This window comes from Heloderma suspectum, chromosome W, assembly GCF_057233095.1.
Source record: "Heloderma suspectum isolate Gila_16-S chromosome W, 16-S_ref, whole genome shotgun sequence".
Taxonomy (NCBI): domain Eukaryota; kingdom Metazoa; phylum Chordata; class Lepidosauria; order Squamata; family Helodermatidae; genus Heloderma; species Heloderma suspectum.
In genome coordinates this window covers 36,270,408-36,285,527 of record NC_139475.1, presented here as the reverse complement: position 1 = coordinate 36,285,527, position 15,120 = coordinate 36,270,408, and the positions used below count along the sequence as shown (strand labels likewise).

The 15,120-nt window shown below is 46.6% G+C and overlaps 1 protein-coding gene across 1 annotated transcript in view; it reads left to right on the top strand.

The window, feature by feature from the left end:
• Positions 1–14,550, top strand: part of LOC146333969 (CREB-regulated transcription coactivator 1-like) — a 132,304-nt gene extending 117,754 nt beyond the window's left edge. Inside the window, exons 11-14 of the mRNA XM_084825136.1 lie at positions 1,531–1,632; positions 11,764–11,850; positions 12,028–12,199; positions 13,694–14,550. Coding sequence (XP_084681262.1) covers positions 1,531–1,632; positions 11,764–11,850; positions 12,028–12,199; positions 13,694–13,905 — 573 coding nt within the window. The 3' untranslated portion in view covers positions 13,906–14,550. The remainder of the gene's footprint in view (positions 1–1,530; positions 1,633–11,763; positions 11,851–12,027; positions 12,200–13,693) is intronic.
• Positions 14,551–15,120: the final 570 nt, after the last annotated feature.

Below are 15,120 nucleotides of genomic sequence, written 5' to 3'. Positions count from 1 at the left end.
GGTTCAGTTTCTTCTTCATTCTTCTTATTCAATTCAGCAGTTTGTGTTCTCTTTCTCTATCCCCTCCTTCCTTCCCCCTCTCCTCCACAAAGTCATCTTCACATTGAGCTGTTGGCAAAAGTGTTCACATTTTAGCATTAAGCAGGGCTCAGAGTTGTTGTTGCTTAAAAGACAGAAATACTTGTGACAAGAAAAGCCATATTCTGAAACCTTTATAAATTATGTCAGTTTCCACAACTGTTCTTGTTTTGCCTCTTTGATTGTGGCTTTTCATAATGGAGGCATTGAAGCCCCCCTCCCCACTCCTGGCTTGCTAGGAATCCTTCTTTGCTCCAACACTTGGACAGGTGCCCACACATGTCCAAGCATTTAGAATCACAGAATCATAGAATAGTAAGGTTGGAAGGGGCCTACAAGGCTGTTGAGTCCAACCCCCTGCTCAATGCAGGAATCCAAGTCAGAGCATCCCTGACAGATGGCTGTCCAGCCTTGTCTTGAATGCCTCCGGTGTGGGAGAGCCCACCACCTCCCTGGGAAATGGGTTCCATTGTCGTATTGCTCTAACAGTCAGGAAGTTTTTCCTGAAGTTCAGCCGGAATCTGGCTTCCTGTCACTTGAGCCCATTATTCCGTGTCCTGCACTCTGGGATGATCAAGAAGAGATCCTGGCCTTCCTCTCTGGGACAACCTTTCAAGTCCTTGAAGAGCGCTATCTTCATAACAATGTGATCTAGTATCTTAACTCTTTGATATAAAGCTGAGACTCTCAAAAAGCCGGAAAAAACCCACACATCCAGTGATTTTACTGCTCTTGTGTGGAATTTTATTTATTTATTTATTTCTATGCCATCCGATAGCCGAGCTCTCTTGGCATATGTATGTACTCCTGGCTACGTTTTGGTTCCATCCTTTGAAGGGTCAGAAAAAGCATTGAGAGGAGAGTTCACTTAGCACAGATCTCGCAAATTCAGACATAGATGCTGGAAAGTTCAGAATCACCACAGACCTGTTTGTGTTAGTGGCCACAGGACTTCTGTGAAGAATACCAAAAGGTTAGTTTCAAAGGGTGGTCTAGTGGGTGTGTTTTGCACAGTGGGCATAACAGCAACATGTGAGCTACACCTAAAGGTGGCCTTTCTTGAGGTATTTGGACACAGGCCATGTGCTGGAGAAGAGGGAAAAGGTGAATTCCTCACTGGGGATTTTAAGGAAAGGGATTGGATATAAAAACAGCTGGTGTTTTGGAATATTGTGGACAGTTCTGGTCACCCTAATCCCAAAAAACTGAAATAGAAACCTGGGGGTTAGAACACCTTTCCCTTTTATGTTCGTGACCTTTCAGGGCATTGTTTAACGGTACTAGCTAACGTGCTGGGCTCGTCAAGGACTTTCCTCCCTTTTCTTCTCCTCTCATATCATTCTCTCCCCCCCCGCCCCACCTTCATCCCAGCTGTACACAAAAGCAACCTGTGATTTCACTCCCTTTTCCTTCTTTACCCCTTGGTCTCTCTCTCTCTTTGTCCTTCTGTAGGGCTCACTTCAGCAATACCGCAGCAATGCTGGCTCCCCGGCCAACCAGTCTCCCACCTCTCCTGTCTCCAATCAAGCTTTCTCTCCTGGCACCTCCCCTCAAGTAAGGGACTGTATGCTTCTAAGGCCTCTGGATTCCATGCTTCTTCTTGTTGTTTTTTTCCTTTTCCTTCTTAATTTCCCATTGTCCAACTTTTTATGTCTTTGACTCCCCCTCCCAACCGCCTTTTAAAATTATTTTAAAACAGCCTTCTCCAACCTGGCACCCTTCAGATGTGTTGGACAATAACTCCCAGAATCTCCTAGCTGGTGATGCTGCCTGGGGGATTCTGGGAGTTATAGTCCAACATATCTAGAGGGCACCAGATTGGGGAAGGCTGTTTCAAAATATTCTCAATCAAAATGGTGAGAGGTGTAGAAATGAGCTGGCTGTTGTATAGTAGAGATGCTTGAGGAATATTTAACCTTTGCAAATCCTGGTGCAGACTGACCTGATCCACCACCTCCCAGACTGATGTGTGAGTGGGACATATTTATACACTGGGTGTCGCACTTCGAATTTCACAGTGCAGTTCCTGCCTCAACCCCCACCCCCCAAATACTGAAACGTATTTTTAAAAATGTGTATTTTAGGATACTGTCCATTTGGAAATGTGTATTTTGTGCCTCTCAGTGGTTTTCAATCCCATCAACCATGGTATCCTTCTGGATCGTTTATCTGGACTGGGCTTGGGAGGCACAGTTTTAAAGTGGTTCCGGTCCTTTCTGGAGGAGTGGTCTCAGAAGGTGGGGGGGGGGGACTTCGGTTCTACCCCATGGCTATTAGCCTGTGGGGTGCCGCAAGGCTCTATCTTGTCCTCCATGCTTTTTAACATCTACATGAAACCGCTGGGGGAAGTCATCAGGAGGTTTGGACTGAAATATCATCAGTATGCAGATGATACTCAGCTCTACCTGTCGTTTCCATCTGCACATCCCAGGGAGGCTGTGGAACTCTTGAACCAGTGTCTGGGGGCTGTTTGGGGATGGATGAGGGTGAACAAGCTGAAACTTAATCCAGACAAAACGGAGGTACTGTGGGCTGGGAAACCAACTACTTCGGATGGAGGTTCACAACTGGTCTTAGATGGGGTTACACTCCTCCTGAAAGACCAAATGTGCAGTTTGGGAGTCCTCCTGGACTCTGAGGTAACTGGGGAAGCCCAGGTGGCTGCAGTGTCCAGGAGTGCTTTTTACCAGCTTAGACTGGTACGCCAACTGCGGCCCTATCTGGAGAGGACCTTGCCTCAGTTATCCACACACTAGTCACATCCAGGATGGACTACATGCGCTATATGTGGGGCTGCCTCTGAAGACGGTTCAGAAACCCCAGCTTGTGCAGCATGCGGCCTCCTGAGTATTGGTGGGGGCAAGGCGATTCGATCATATAACACCTATACTGCGCCAGCTGCACTGGTTACTGGTGCATTTCCGAGCCCAATTCAAAGTGCTGGTTTTGACCTTTAAAGCCTTAAACCGTTTGGGACCAAGTTACTTGATGGTAACTTGGTCCCTACACCCATATCAGCCTGCCCACGCTTTAAGATCAGAAAGGGAGGCTCTTCTCATTTGCCCACCTGCGAGAGCAGTCAAGTGGGTGAACACACATGAAAGAGCCTTCTCTGCAGTGGCCCCACATCATTGGAACAAGCTGCCATTGGAGGTCTGCCATGCTCCCTCATTGCGGTCTTTTAAGAAGGCCTTGAAAACATATTATTTTACCTTGGCCGCCTACTGATATGACTGCTACTGTTGCTGCTGCTAACATAATTGTTGCTTTTATTGTTGGGTTTAATTGCTTATTGTTGGCTTTTATTGTTTTTACATTTTTATCACTTTTAATATTTTAATTGTTTTATGTATTTTATTGTTGTAAGCTGCCTTGGGAGGGCTTCTGCTCTGAAAGGCAGCCAAGAAATATTTTAAATAAAATAAATAAATAATTGTGAGACTGCATTCAAAATGACATCTTTAAATATGTACTTAAATATGAATTTCCATGCAGAGTTTTGAACCAAGAATGATAGAATAGTAGGGTTGGAAGGGGCCTACAAGACCATCGAGTCCAACCCCCTGCTCAATGCAGGAATCCAAGTGAAATCAACACATCAATGCAGAAACAGAGCAGAACAGACATAGGAATGAGTGTATGTGAAATGCACACATCCATCCCTTGCCAGACAAAAAAAAAGGAAAGGCTTTACACAAGGCATTAAATGAGGAGTGCAGAATGTCCAGCCCTCTGGGGGTCCCAATCCGACCCTACAGGAATTCCCAAGTGGCTATGCCGTTTCTCCCATTCACCAATTGTTTGGTGGTTTCCTGGCTTTTGTGCAGTTTTCTTCCCTATTCTAAAAGGTTGAAATGCATCTCCTAAGTTTTAGTTACTGGCAGTAAGACCTTGAATCTACAATATGCTGGTATTTTTGGCCCTGTCCCTTTTGCCTTTGGCCCTGCCTACCATGTGGCCCCCGGAGAGCTTCTCCGCAATGGAATTTGGGCTGAAAGTGGTTCTGAACCCCTGCATTAACATGTGGAACTTGCTGCCACAAGGTTGTTTTTTGTTTTGTTTTTAATTACTGTTCTCATGGAGGAGGATAAGGACTATCATGGGCTGTTAGAACAATAGCTAAGTGGGGCTTCCCATGTTCAGAGGCAACCTACCTTTGAATACCACTTGCCAGGGAGCAAACAACCTCATGGAAGAAGAGAGGTCTCTCAGTGGCTATTAGCTGCCATCTCCAATGAATACTACATTCTGGGGACAAATAGAACAGGGCTGTGTCCTCCATGCCCTGCTTACGGGCTTTTCAAAAGCATCTTGACTGGCTACCGTTGTCAAGAGGATGCCAGTTGACATGGACTATTGGCCTCATCCAACAGGGCCTTATGCCCTTCTGGAAGGGGAAGGCCACCCCCAGGCTTTTAGCCATGATAGTTTGTGGTGGATCAATAAAAATAGGATGCAGCAGAGCCAAAAATTAAAAATGTCCATAGTAAACTGCCAGACTGTTCTAGAGATGCGGTGCCACAACAAGAAAGGCCCTGCCTCTGTTACCTTCTGCCTCGCACATTCATGCAGGAAAAGTGAAACTGCACACAAACATTATGTCATGTTATACTTGGGGTTGGCGGGGTGGGGGGGATAGAGACAGGGTGCATTGGCCCTTCAAAGTTGCTTTGGGGTCAGGTTCCATCTCCAGCCAATTGTTTTAAGGGCCAGGCTGCATTACCTGCTGGATCAATCTCTTTCAATAATAAAGCCATGCTCTGGGTGCTGTATTCCACCTCTTGGCTTGCTTGTAGCAATGCATGGCCAAGGTTTTTATTAATGGAAGAGAGCAAACTGTTGATGGAGCACCACCACCCCACCCCCGGTTCTGCAGGGAGCTTCTCCTAGCCAAACCAGTGGAGAGACTGATCTTGGATGCTGAAGTGGTGAAAAACTTCCCTGTTAATATCTTCACAGCAGCTTTTGTTGCTGGCAAAGTTATTAAAACAACACATTTAGGATTCCTAGGGGGGAAACTTTATATATCTGTATCTATTCTTGGAGGTCTACTGAGTTGTTTCAGAGTGCCGATTACACAGTCTTGTTCCACTGCAGTTATAAATTAAAGTATTTTATAATAGCCGTGAGGGGACAAATTTTGCCATTGCAACTTTTAGAGGAGGTGGTATTCCAAAGTTTGTCAAGCATTGTTGGTTTTTAATGGATTTTCAAAAGCATTGACCAGGAAGGCGAATCCAACACCACTGAATTTTGAGTCTGCAAGAAGACTTCAAATTTTACCAAAGCGTTGGGAGCTGGAATGCATCCTCCCTCTCACCCAAGTATGAAATACTTTTTAGAGCATGTTCCTGATGGAGCAAGCGATGTCTTAGGTTGCGATGTTGATTGGGCCGCTATAGGAAGCATGGGGCTTGTGGCATTTAACAAAAACAGCAGGCCAAAACAAAGGTCAGCAATACGTGCAGAACACCAAAATCCTTCCCTTGATTTAACCCCAAAGGCTGCCCCCAAACAGGTGCATAAGTAGCCTTGAACCAAGTTAGACAACTGGTCTACCTTCTCTGCATGCAAAGCAGGTGCTCTCTCACTGGGCTGTGGCCCTCAGTGCTTCTGAAAGGTGTTCAGGCTTGGACATCGAGTGGGGAGAAAGCATGGAGAGTTCGGTCTTGGAGATGTAGAGATGAAATATTTCTGTAAAATTGAAACCAATACAGGGGGTGGGGGTGGAGGACCTGAACTGGAATTTATAAGCACTATTTCCTTTCTTATGAAACCAATGCTTACTCTAAGAATCTGAAATGTATTGTGTAGAACAGCTTTCCCCAACCTGGTACTCTCCAGATGTGTGGGACTGCAAGTCCCATCATGCCCAGGAAGCCTCTTGTGGTTTTCAAACACATCTTTAATTCCATCCAAGTCTTTCACTGATTTTATTGCCAGCTCACCAAATTTTAATCTGAGGCTGTTTTATGGATTGTTTTGGTCTTTATTCTATGGTAATGACTTGTGCTTGGCCCTAAAAGGCATGACAAAAATAAGTGTGTGTGTTTTGTTTTCTTGAAATAGTAATTCACAGACTTAGAATTGGAAGGGAACTTGGAGGTCTTCTGAAGCAACCTCCTGCTCAATGCAGCAATCTTAAAAATATATCCAGTGTCAGAGCAGGAGTTGCAAGTGGCTGCATACCATGGAACCAAAATGTATTATTGTTGTTGTTCAGTCATTCAGTCGTGTCTCACTCTTCGTGACCCCATGGACCATAGCACGCCAGGCCTTCCTGTCCTGCGCTCTCTCCCGGAGTGTGCTCAAGTTCATATTCATTGCATCGGTGATGCTATCTAGCCATCTCATCCTCTGCCGTCCCCTTCTCCTTTTGCCTTCAGTCTTTCCCAGCATCAGGGTCTTTTCCAGAGAGTTTTCTCTTCGCATTAGGTGGCCAAAATATTGGAGCTTCAGCTTCAGTATCTGTCCTTCCAATGAGCACTCAGGGTTGATTTCCTTTAGTATGGACTGATTTGACCTCTTTGCAATCCCGGAGACTTGTAAGAGTCTTCTCCAGCACCACAGTTCGAAAGCATCCATTCTTCGGTGCTCAGCCTTCCTTATAGTCCAGCTCTCACAGCCATACATTACTACTGGGAAAACCATAGCTTTGATTAGACGGACCTTTTTCGGCAAGGTGATGTCTCTGCTTCTTACTATGCTGTCTAGGTTTGCCATAGCTCTCCTCCGAAGGAGCAAGCGTCTTCTAATTTCATGGCTACAGTCACCGTCTGCGGTGATCTTGGAGCCCAAGAAAATAAAATCTGTCACTGCTTCCATTTCTTCCCCTTCTATATGCCAGGAAGTGATGGGGCCAGATGCCATGATCTTAGTTTTTTTAATGTTGAGTTTCAAACCAGCTTTTGCACTCTCCTCTTTCACCCTCAACAAGAGGCTCTTTAGATCCTCTTTGCTTTCTGCCATTAGGGTGGTATCGTCTGCATATCGGAGGTTGTTGATAATTCTCCCAGCAATCTTAATTCTGACCTGTGATTCATCCAACCCGGCGTTTCTCATGATGTACTCTGCATATAAGTTAAATCAGCAGGGCGACACTATGCAGCCTTGTCATACTCCTTTCCCAATTTTGAACCACTCAGTTGTTCCATGTCTGGTTCTTACTGTTGCTTCTTGACTCTCGTACAGATTTCTCAGGAGACAGGTAAGGTGGTCTGGTACTCCCATCACTTTCAGAATTTGCCACAGTTTGTTGTGATCCACACAATCAAAGGCTTTAGCGTAGTCAATGAAGCAGAAATAGACATTTTTCTGGAATTCTCTTGCTTTCTCCATGATGCAGCGAATGTTGGCGATTTGATCTCTAGTTCCTCTGCCTCTTCGAAACCCAGCTTGTACTTCCGGTAGTTCTCGGTTCGCATACTGCTGAAGCCTAGCTTGTAGGATTTTGAGCATCACCTTGCTGGCATGTGAAATGAGCGCAATTGTGCGGTAGTTTGAACACTCTTTGGCGTTGCCCTTCTTTGGGGTTGGAATGTAAACTGACCTTTTCCAGTCTTGCGGCCATTGTTGAGTGTTCCAGATTAGCTGGCATATTGAGTGCAGCACTTTAACAGCATCATCTTTTAGGATCTTAAATAGCTCAGCTGGAATACTGTCATCTCCGCCAGCTTTGTTGTTACTAATGCTTCCTAAGGCCCACTTGACTTCACTTTCTAGGATGTCCGGCTCAAGTTCAGTGAGCGCACTATCATGGCTATCAGGGACATTCAGATCTTTCCTGGATAGTTCTTCTGTGTATTCTTTCCACCTCTTCTTAATCTCATCTGCTTCTGTTAGGTCCCTGCCTTCTTTGTCCTTTATCATGCCCGTCTTTGCACAAAACGTTCCCTTGAAATCTCCGATTTTCTTGAAGAGATCTCTAGTCTTTCCCATTCTATTGTTTTCCTCGATTTCTTTGCATTGTTCATTGAAGAAGGCCTTCTTGTCTCTCCTTGCTATTCTCTGGAACTCTGCATTCAGTTGCATATATCTTCCCCTTTCTCCCTTGCTTTTCGCTTCCCTTCTTTCCTCAGCTACTTGTAAAGCCTCATCAGACAGCCACTTTGCTTTCTTGCATTTCTTTTTGTTTGGGATGGATTGAGTTGCTGCCTCCTGAACAATGTTACGGACCTCCGTCCATAGTTCCTCAGGCACTCTGTCTATCAGGTCTAATCCCTGAAATCTATTCCTCACCTCCACTGTGTATTCATAAGGGATATGATTTAGGTCATACCTGAATGGTTTAGTGGTTTTCCCTACATTCTTCAGTTTAAGCCGAAATTTTGCAACAAGAAGCTCATGATCTGAGCCACAGTCAGCTCCAGGTCTTGTTTTTACTGACTGTATAGAGCTTCTCCATCTTTGGCTGCAAAGGACATAATCAATCTGATTTCGATATTGACCATCTGGTGATGTCCATGTGTAGAGTCGTCTCTTGTGCTGTTGGAAAAGAGTGTTTGCTATGATCCGCGTGTTCTCTTGGCAAAACTCGATTAGCCTTTGTCCTGCTTCATTTTGTACACCAAGGCCATGCTTGCCTGTTATCCCGGTGATTTCTTGACTTCCTACTTTAGCATTCCAATCCCCTGTGATGAAGAGGACATCTTTTTTTGGTGTTAGTTCTAGAAGGTGTTGTAGGTTTTCATAGAACCGATCAACCTCAGCTTCTTCAGCCTCAGTGGTTGGGGCATAGACTTGAATTACTGTGATGTTGAATGGTTTGCCTTGGATTCGTACTGAGATCATTCTATTGTTTTTAAGATTGTACCCCAGTACTGCTTTTCCCACCCTTTTGTTGACTATGAGTGCTACTCCATTTCTTCTAAGGGATTCTTGCCCACAATAGTAGATATGATGGTCACCTGAATTAAATTCGCCCATGCTTGTCCATTTTAGTTCGCTGATTCCCATGATGTCGATGTTCAATCTTGCCATCTCAGGTTTGACCACCTCCAACTTACCTTGATTCATTGATCTGACATTCCAGGTTCCTAAACAAAATTGTTCTTTACAGCATCGGATTTTCTTTTCACCACCAGACACATCCACAGCTGAGTGTCCTTTCAGCTTTGGCCCAGCCGCTTCAGTCTTTCTGGCGCTACTTGGAAATACCCTCTGCTCTTCCCCAGGAGTATACTGGACACCTTCCGACCTGAGGGGCTCATCTTCCGGTGTCATCTCTTTTAGCCTTGTGTTACGTTCCATGGGGTTTTCTTGGCAAGAATACTGGAGTGGGTTGCCATTTCCTTCTCCAGTGGACCACATTTTGTCAGAACTCTCTGCCATGACCTGTCCGTCTTGGGTGGCCCTGCACGGCATAGCTTATGGCTTCACTGAGTTACGCAAGCCCCTTCGCCACAACAAGGCAGTGATCCATGAAGGGGAAAATGTATTATACTTTTTGCCAATTGGAGGGGAACATACATTGGTGCTGAAGCAAACAGAAGGGAGGCTCTGTCATCTGGGCTTAGAAGTGGGTTTAGAATCATCTGGGTTTAGGAAAGGTTTACATGCCTCAGCATTGTCTAATAAGAGGAGGCACACGCACACACACACATATATGTTGTTCAGTCGTGTCCGACTCTTCGTGACCCCATGGACCAGAGCACGCCAGGCCTTCCTGTCCTGCGCTGTCTCCCGGAGCGTGCTCAAGTCCATATTCATTGCATCGGTGATGCTATCCAGCCATCTCATCCTCTGCCGTCCCCTTCTCCTTTTGCCTTCAGTCTTTCCCAGCATCAGGGTCTTTTCCAGAGAGTTTTCTCTTCGCATTAGGTGGCCAAAATATTTGAGCTTCAGCTTCAGTCTCTGTCCTTCCAGTGAGCACTCAGGGTTGATTTCCTTTAGGACTGACTGGTTTGACCTCCTTGCAGTCCAGGGGACTCGTAAGAGTCCAGCACCACAGTTCGAAGGCATCGATTCGGCGCTCAGCCTTCCTTATAGTCCAGCTCTCACAGCCATACGTTGCTACTGGGAAAACCATAGCTTCAATTATGCGGACTTTTGTCGGCAAGGTGATGTCTCTGCTTCTTACTATGCTGTCTAGGTTTGCCATAGCTTTCCTCCCAAGGAGCAAGCGTCTTTTAATTTCATGGCTCCAGTCACTGTCTGCGGTGATCTTGGAGCCTAAGAAAGTAAAATCTGTCACTGCTTCCATTTCTTCCCCTTCCATATGCCAGGATGTGATGGGGCCAGATGCCATGATCTTAGTTTTCTTAATGTTGAGTTTCAAACCAGCTTTTGCACTCTCCTCTTTCACCCTCAACAAGAGGCTCTTTAGATCCATATATATATATATATATATATATATATATATATATATATATGAAAGAGCTTAGAAAATAAACACCCCTGTTATGTAATTAAGGAGTAGCAATAAATGTGGGTGTTCAGGCCCTGCAGCCACCTTACAGGAGCATTACCCTTTGCACATTCCTAATTTAGACCAAATCCTTTTCTGCATTCTGCATCATCTTTTTAAGTACTTTGCAAACTTTGAGTCCTAACAGCATTGCTTGATTAGTAACAAATGCAGGACAAATGCAGTAGCGACGCTGTCGCCCTGAACCTTATTCTGCTTGGGTCTTAGATTTTTTTGAGCTTTGCAGTAATGTGAAGTGGTCGTGGCAATATTGTTTTAAAACACTTCTTTAAAAGTATGTCATTCATTGTTTTGAAGGGAAAAAAATGGGTTGGATGTTAGGCGGTAGTCCTCTTCCTAATGTACCTGAGAGTAAGCTCCATTGAACTCAATAGGATTTAGGGACATGTATAAGGTTGCATAGTTTAAAAGATGATTCTGTTATTATGGCTTTTAAAGGTTATTTTTAATGTTCATCTAGTTTTTTATTTCATTTTGGTTTTTATGTTCTTAAATGTTTGTAAATTGCCTTGGTTGGTTTCAGAAAAGCAGTAGAGACATACAATAAGTAAATAAGATGGAGACACCACCCTTCAGCAGAGCTTCCAGGGCAGTTTGTAAAAACAAGGCAAAATACAAAAAGAGTGTGTGTTTTTTAAAGTATGCATATCTTTATTTTATTGTGCAACGGTGAATAAAATCAGCCTTCCCCACCCTGGACCCCTCCAGATTGTTGGACTAGAACTCCCATCAGCCCCAGCCAGCATGACCATTAGTCATGGATGATGGATTATATAATCCAGGAACAGCTGGAGTGACACTGGTTCCCCACCCCTGGTACAGTACCATCTCCATGCAGTCGGGGGGCCATATTTGCAAGCAATTTCATAAGTCAAAAAGTCTCCCATGGTTCCCCCCTGCTCCATGTTTAAAATTTAAGATAGAAGTGGTTTTTCAAATATGTGTGATTGTGATCGCACATGCCCCTATTTGTGTGTTTCCAGTGTGGTGGCAGCATAGCCTTTATCTCAGGGGATCCTGCAAAGGGTGCCACTTTCTCCATGCTCTCCTATCTCCTCTCTCCACCCTCTGAATTACTCCTACAGAAGCATCTCTTGAATTAACACTTGAGAACATAGGCTTGTTAATCGTAGAGTTCACCAAGCACGCAACAAAACATGCTCAGGGGGTGGGCTTGACAAGCTGGTGTCTTCACTGAAATTCAGCCCAAGAGACACATGGACTTTTCTCCATCCTGTGCCCTGTTTCTTTGCTTGCAGCAAACCTCCGTCCTGGGGAGCGTCTTCGGTGACTCTTGTTACGATCAGCAGATGACAGCCAGGCAGACGAATGCTTTATCCCATCAGGTGAGCAAGTGTTCTGTTTCTCTGCATCAGCTCTGCTGGCTGGGGGATTATAGGAGTTGTACTCCAACACATCTGGAGGGCACCAGGTTGAAGAAGGCTGCTGTACACACACACGCACGCGTGCACACAGAGAGAGAGAGAACTCTTTTAAGTTATCTCCAGGATTCCTTCCTTCAGCTCGAGCAGTTCAACATGATAGAGAATGCCATCAGCTCCAACAGCCTGTACAGTCCCTGCTCCACCCTCAACTACTCCCAGGCGGCCATGATGGGGCTCACCGGAAGCCTCCAGAACACGCAGCAGCTCAACTATGCCAGCCATGGGAACATCCCAAACATCATCCTGACAGGTGGGCCAGCTCTATGGGCATGGGTCTTTGGTGAAAAGCAGACAGGGGCCCTCAGCCAGGAGAGTGTATGGCAGGGGTTTCCCCTCTGTTGAATCTCCTGGAAGGGCTGAGATAGATAGTGAAGAGTGGTAAGGGAAGTGAGAGGGGGAGACTGAGGGGGTGGGGGAGGACACAATAGCAGAAGACCAAGGAGGCACATGTAATGGCAGCCCTCTTCAAATCTCAGAAGGGCTGTCAGAGAGAAGATGACAAAGACTTGTTCTCTGCTGCCATCCCAGAGAACAGCAGGACTAGATCTAAGGAGGGCAGATTTGGGTGGAATGTTAGGAGAAGCTTTGTGATGATAGCAGCAGTTCGACCGTGGAACCAATGACCTAGGGGGGTGGTAGGCTCTCCTTCCCTGAAGCTTTTCAGGCAGAGGCTGGGCAGCCCTCTGTTGGGGATGCTCTCACTCTGGTTTTCCTGACCTGAACAGGGGGTTGGATGGCCTACAAAGCCCCCCCCCCCCTTTTAACTATGATATGAAGAGTTTAAAATAGACTGTTGGTCATCCAGTGGAATATGCAAGGCTGCGGGTTGAAAGGCAAACAGGAGGAGCAGCTCTTCCCACAATGCAGAGCCAATGTGTGGCGCTCATTGCCACTGTGAGCCAGTGTACTGGAGAGTATAGTCCTACAGAATCATAGCATAGTAGGGTTGGAAGGGGCCTACAAGGCCATCGAGGCCAACCCCCTGCTCAATGCAGGAATCCAAGTCAGAGCATCCCTGACAGGTGGCTGTCCAGCCTCGTCTTGAACGCCCCCAGTGTGGGAGAGCCCACCACCTCCCCAGGTAATTGGTTCCATTGTCGTATTGCTCTAACAGTCAGGACGTTTTTCCTGATGTTCAGCCGGAATCTGGCTTCCTGTCACTTGAGCCCATGATTCTGTGTCCTGGTGGGCAACTACCTTTTAAAAGTCGAGCCATGTCTTGACCTGCCAATATTGGCTCTGCAAAGGGCTCCTTGTAAGTCCATTCTCTAGCGTGGCCAGGAATAGAGGCCTTTGGGGAGACCTCATCCGCTTTTTGTGCACCCTGTGATGATCAAGGTGCAGGCCCATGGGAGTGAGCAGCAGAAGGGAAGGCGGAGGGGGTGCTTCCGCCAAGGCCTGTGTTGCTGTTCATGTGCCCTTTACGTACTGGCTTGGATGGAGGAAAGCAGCTGAGGTGTGCAGGAGGATTGCTTTCTGATTGAGGGCTCTGGAGATCACCTGGTGGATACCAGACACACAGGATTAGAGGTGGCTGTTGCCACCCCCCCCAGTTGGGATAATGAGCCAGCTGCTCTCGGAAGAGCTGGGTCCTCTGTCGACCTCCCCACCACCCAAGCTGAAAGGCTCTTAATGTTCAGCATTCAGTGCGTCTGAGGAAATTGCTCGGGTTGAAAGAGAAGCAGGCCAAGTCTGACCAATGCTATGTCTTCCTCTTTCTCTCTCCATGCCCCCACTCTTCTAGTGACCGGGGAATCGCCTCCCAGTCTGTCGAAGGACCTGACCAGCTCTCTGGCCGGGGTGGGGGACATCAGCTTCGACTCAGATTCTCAGTTTCCTCTGGATGAACTCAAAATTGACCCCTTGACCTTGGATGGGCTGCACATGCTCAACGACCCCGACATGGTCCTTGCTGATCCTGCCACAGAGGACACTTTCCGGATGGACAGGCTGTAGTGGGGGTGGCGGACAGGGAGGGGGTGCAGCGTGAAGAGAGCGCGTGCCAAAATCACAAGTCCCAGGATGTCCGTGCTGCTCTGGCGCTCCGAGGGAGAAGGGGCTGGCCTGCCTGCCTGGGGCCTGTCACATCTGATGGGGAGCTACTGAGAAGTGCAGATCCACTGTGTGTCCAATTTAGCAATGCTTGTTCTCCACTTAGCAGAGCAGCTGTCCTTCCCCCCCACCCCACCCCCCTGCCTCTCTCCATGGTGCCGTCTTTATCCCTTTCTGTACGCCTTGCTGTTGGGAGAGGACATTTCTCCAAGAGCCACCTCTCCCCTTCCTTTCATTTCCTCCCTCTGCTTGTCACCAAAGTTCCAGCATTTGGTTGTTTTTTATCCTTTGCACTAAAAGTTTTGTTTTTGTTTTGTGGGGAGGGTAGCAGAGAGGTTGATGCCCCCTCTCTCTCCTGGAGCAAGGCAGAGTTGTCCAGAAGATAAATAGGTGTATTCTTTTTGTTGTTGTTAATTTCTCTGTGTAAACTACCAAGTCTTTGGTTTCTGCTACAGAAACAGCCACCTCCACGTGAAACGGGGCTTTTCTGGGGGGCAAGGGACAGCTTGATGAACTTTGCGAGGGGCAAATAACACCATGAATTCTAAAGCTTTGGTCAATATTGCTACCTTCCCTATGGAAACAGAGGGTGGATGAGGTGTTTGGGGAGAATCGCTGCGGAGCACAGCAGGCCAGCCAGGATTCCGGGGGGAGGGACGGAACGCCTCCCCTCCACCATCAACATAATCCGCGGAAAGGTAAGTCACTTTCGTACATCCCTATTCTCTCAACTAGTAAAATAAAAACAGCAACACTGCCCCCTGCTGGAAAGAGAGGAAACATCTTCACCAAAATCTTCAACGATTTTGCGTCCCTGCAGTCAGCCGTGATAGGCTACGTAAATGTTTACATAGCCTATCACGGCTGACTAAAACCACAAAAACTGCGCGTACGCAAATGGCGGCGGCCACGGCTGCCGCCATTTGCGTTCCGTATTTTGGCACATCTTAGTCTACATAAACATTTACGTAGACTAAGACGGCGAAAATAAGGGGAACGCAAATAGCGTAGCGTCTACGCTATTTGCGTTCCCCTTATTTTCGCCGTCTTAGTCTACGTAAATGTTTACGTAGACTAAGACGTGCCAAAATAAGGAACACAAATGGCGGCGGCCCTGGC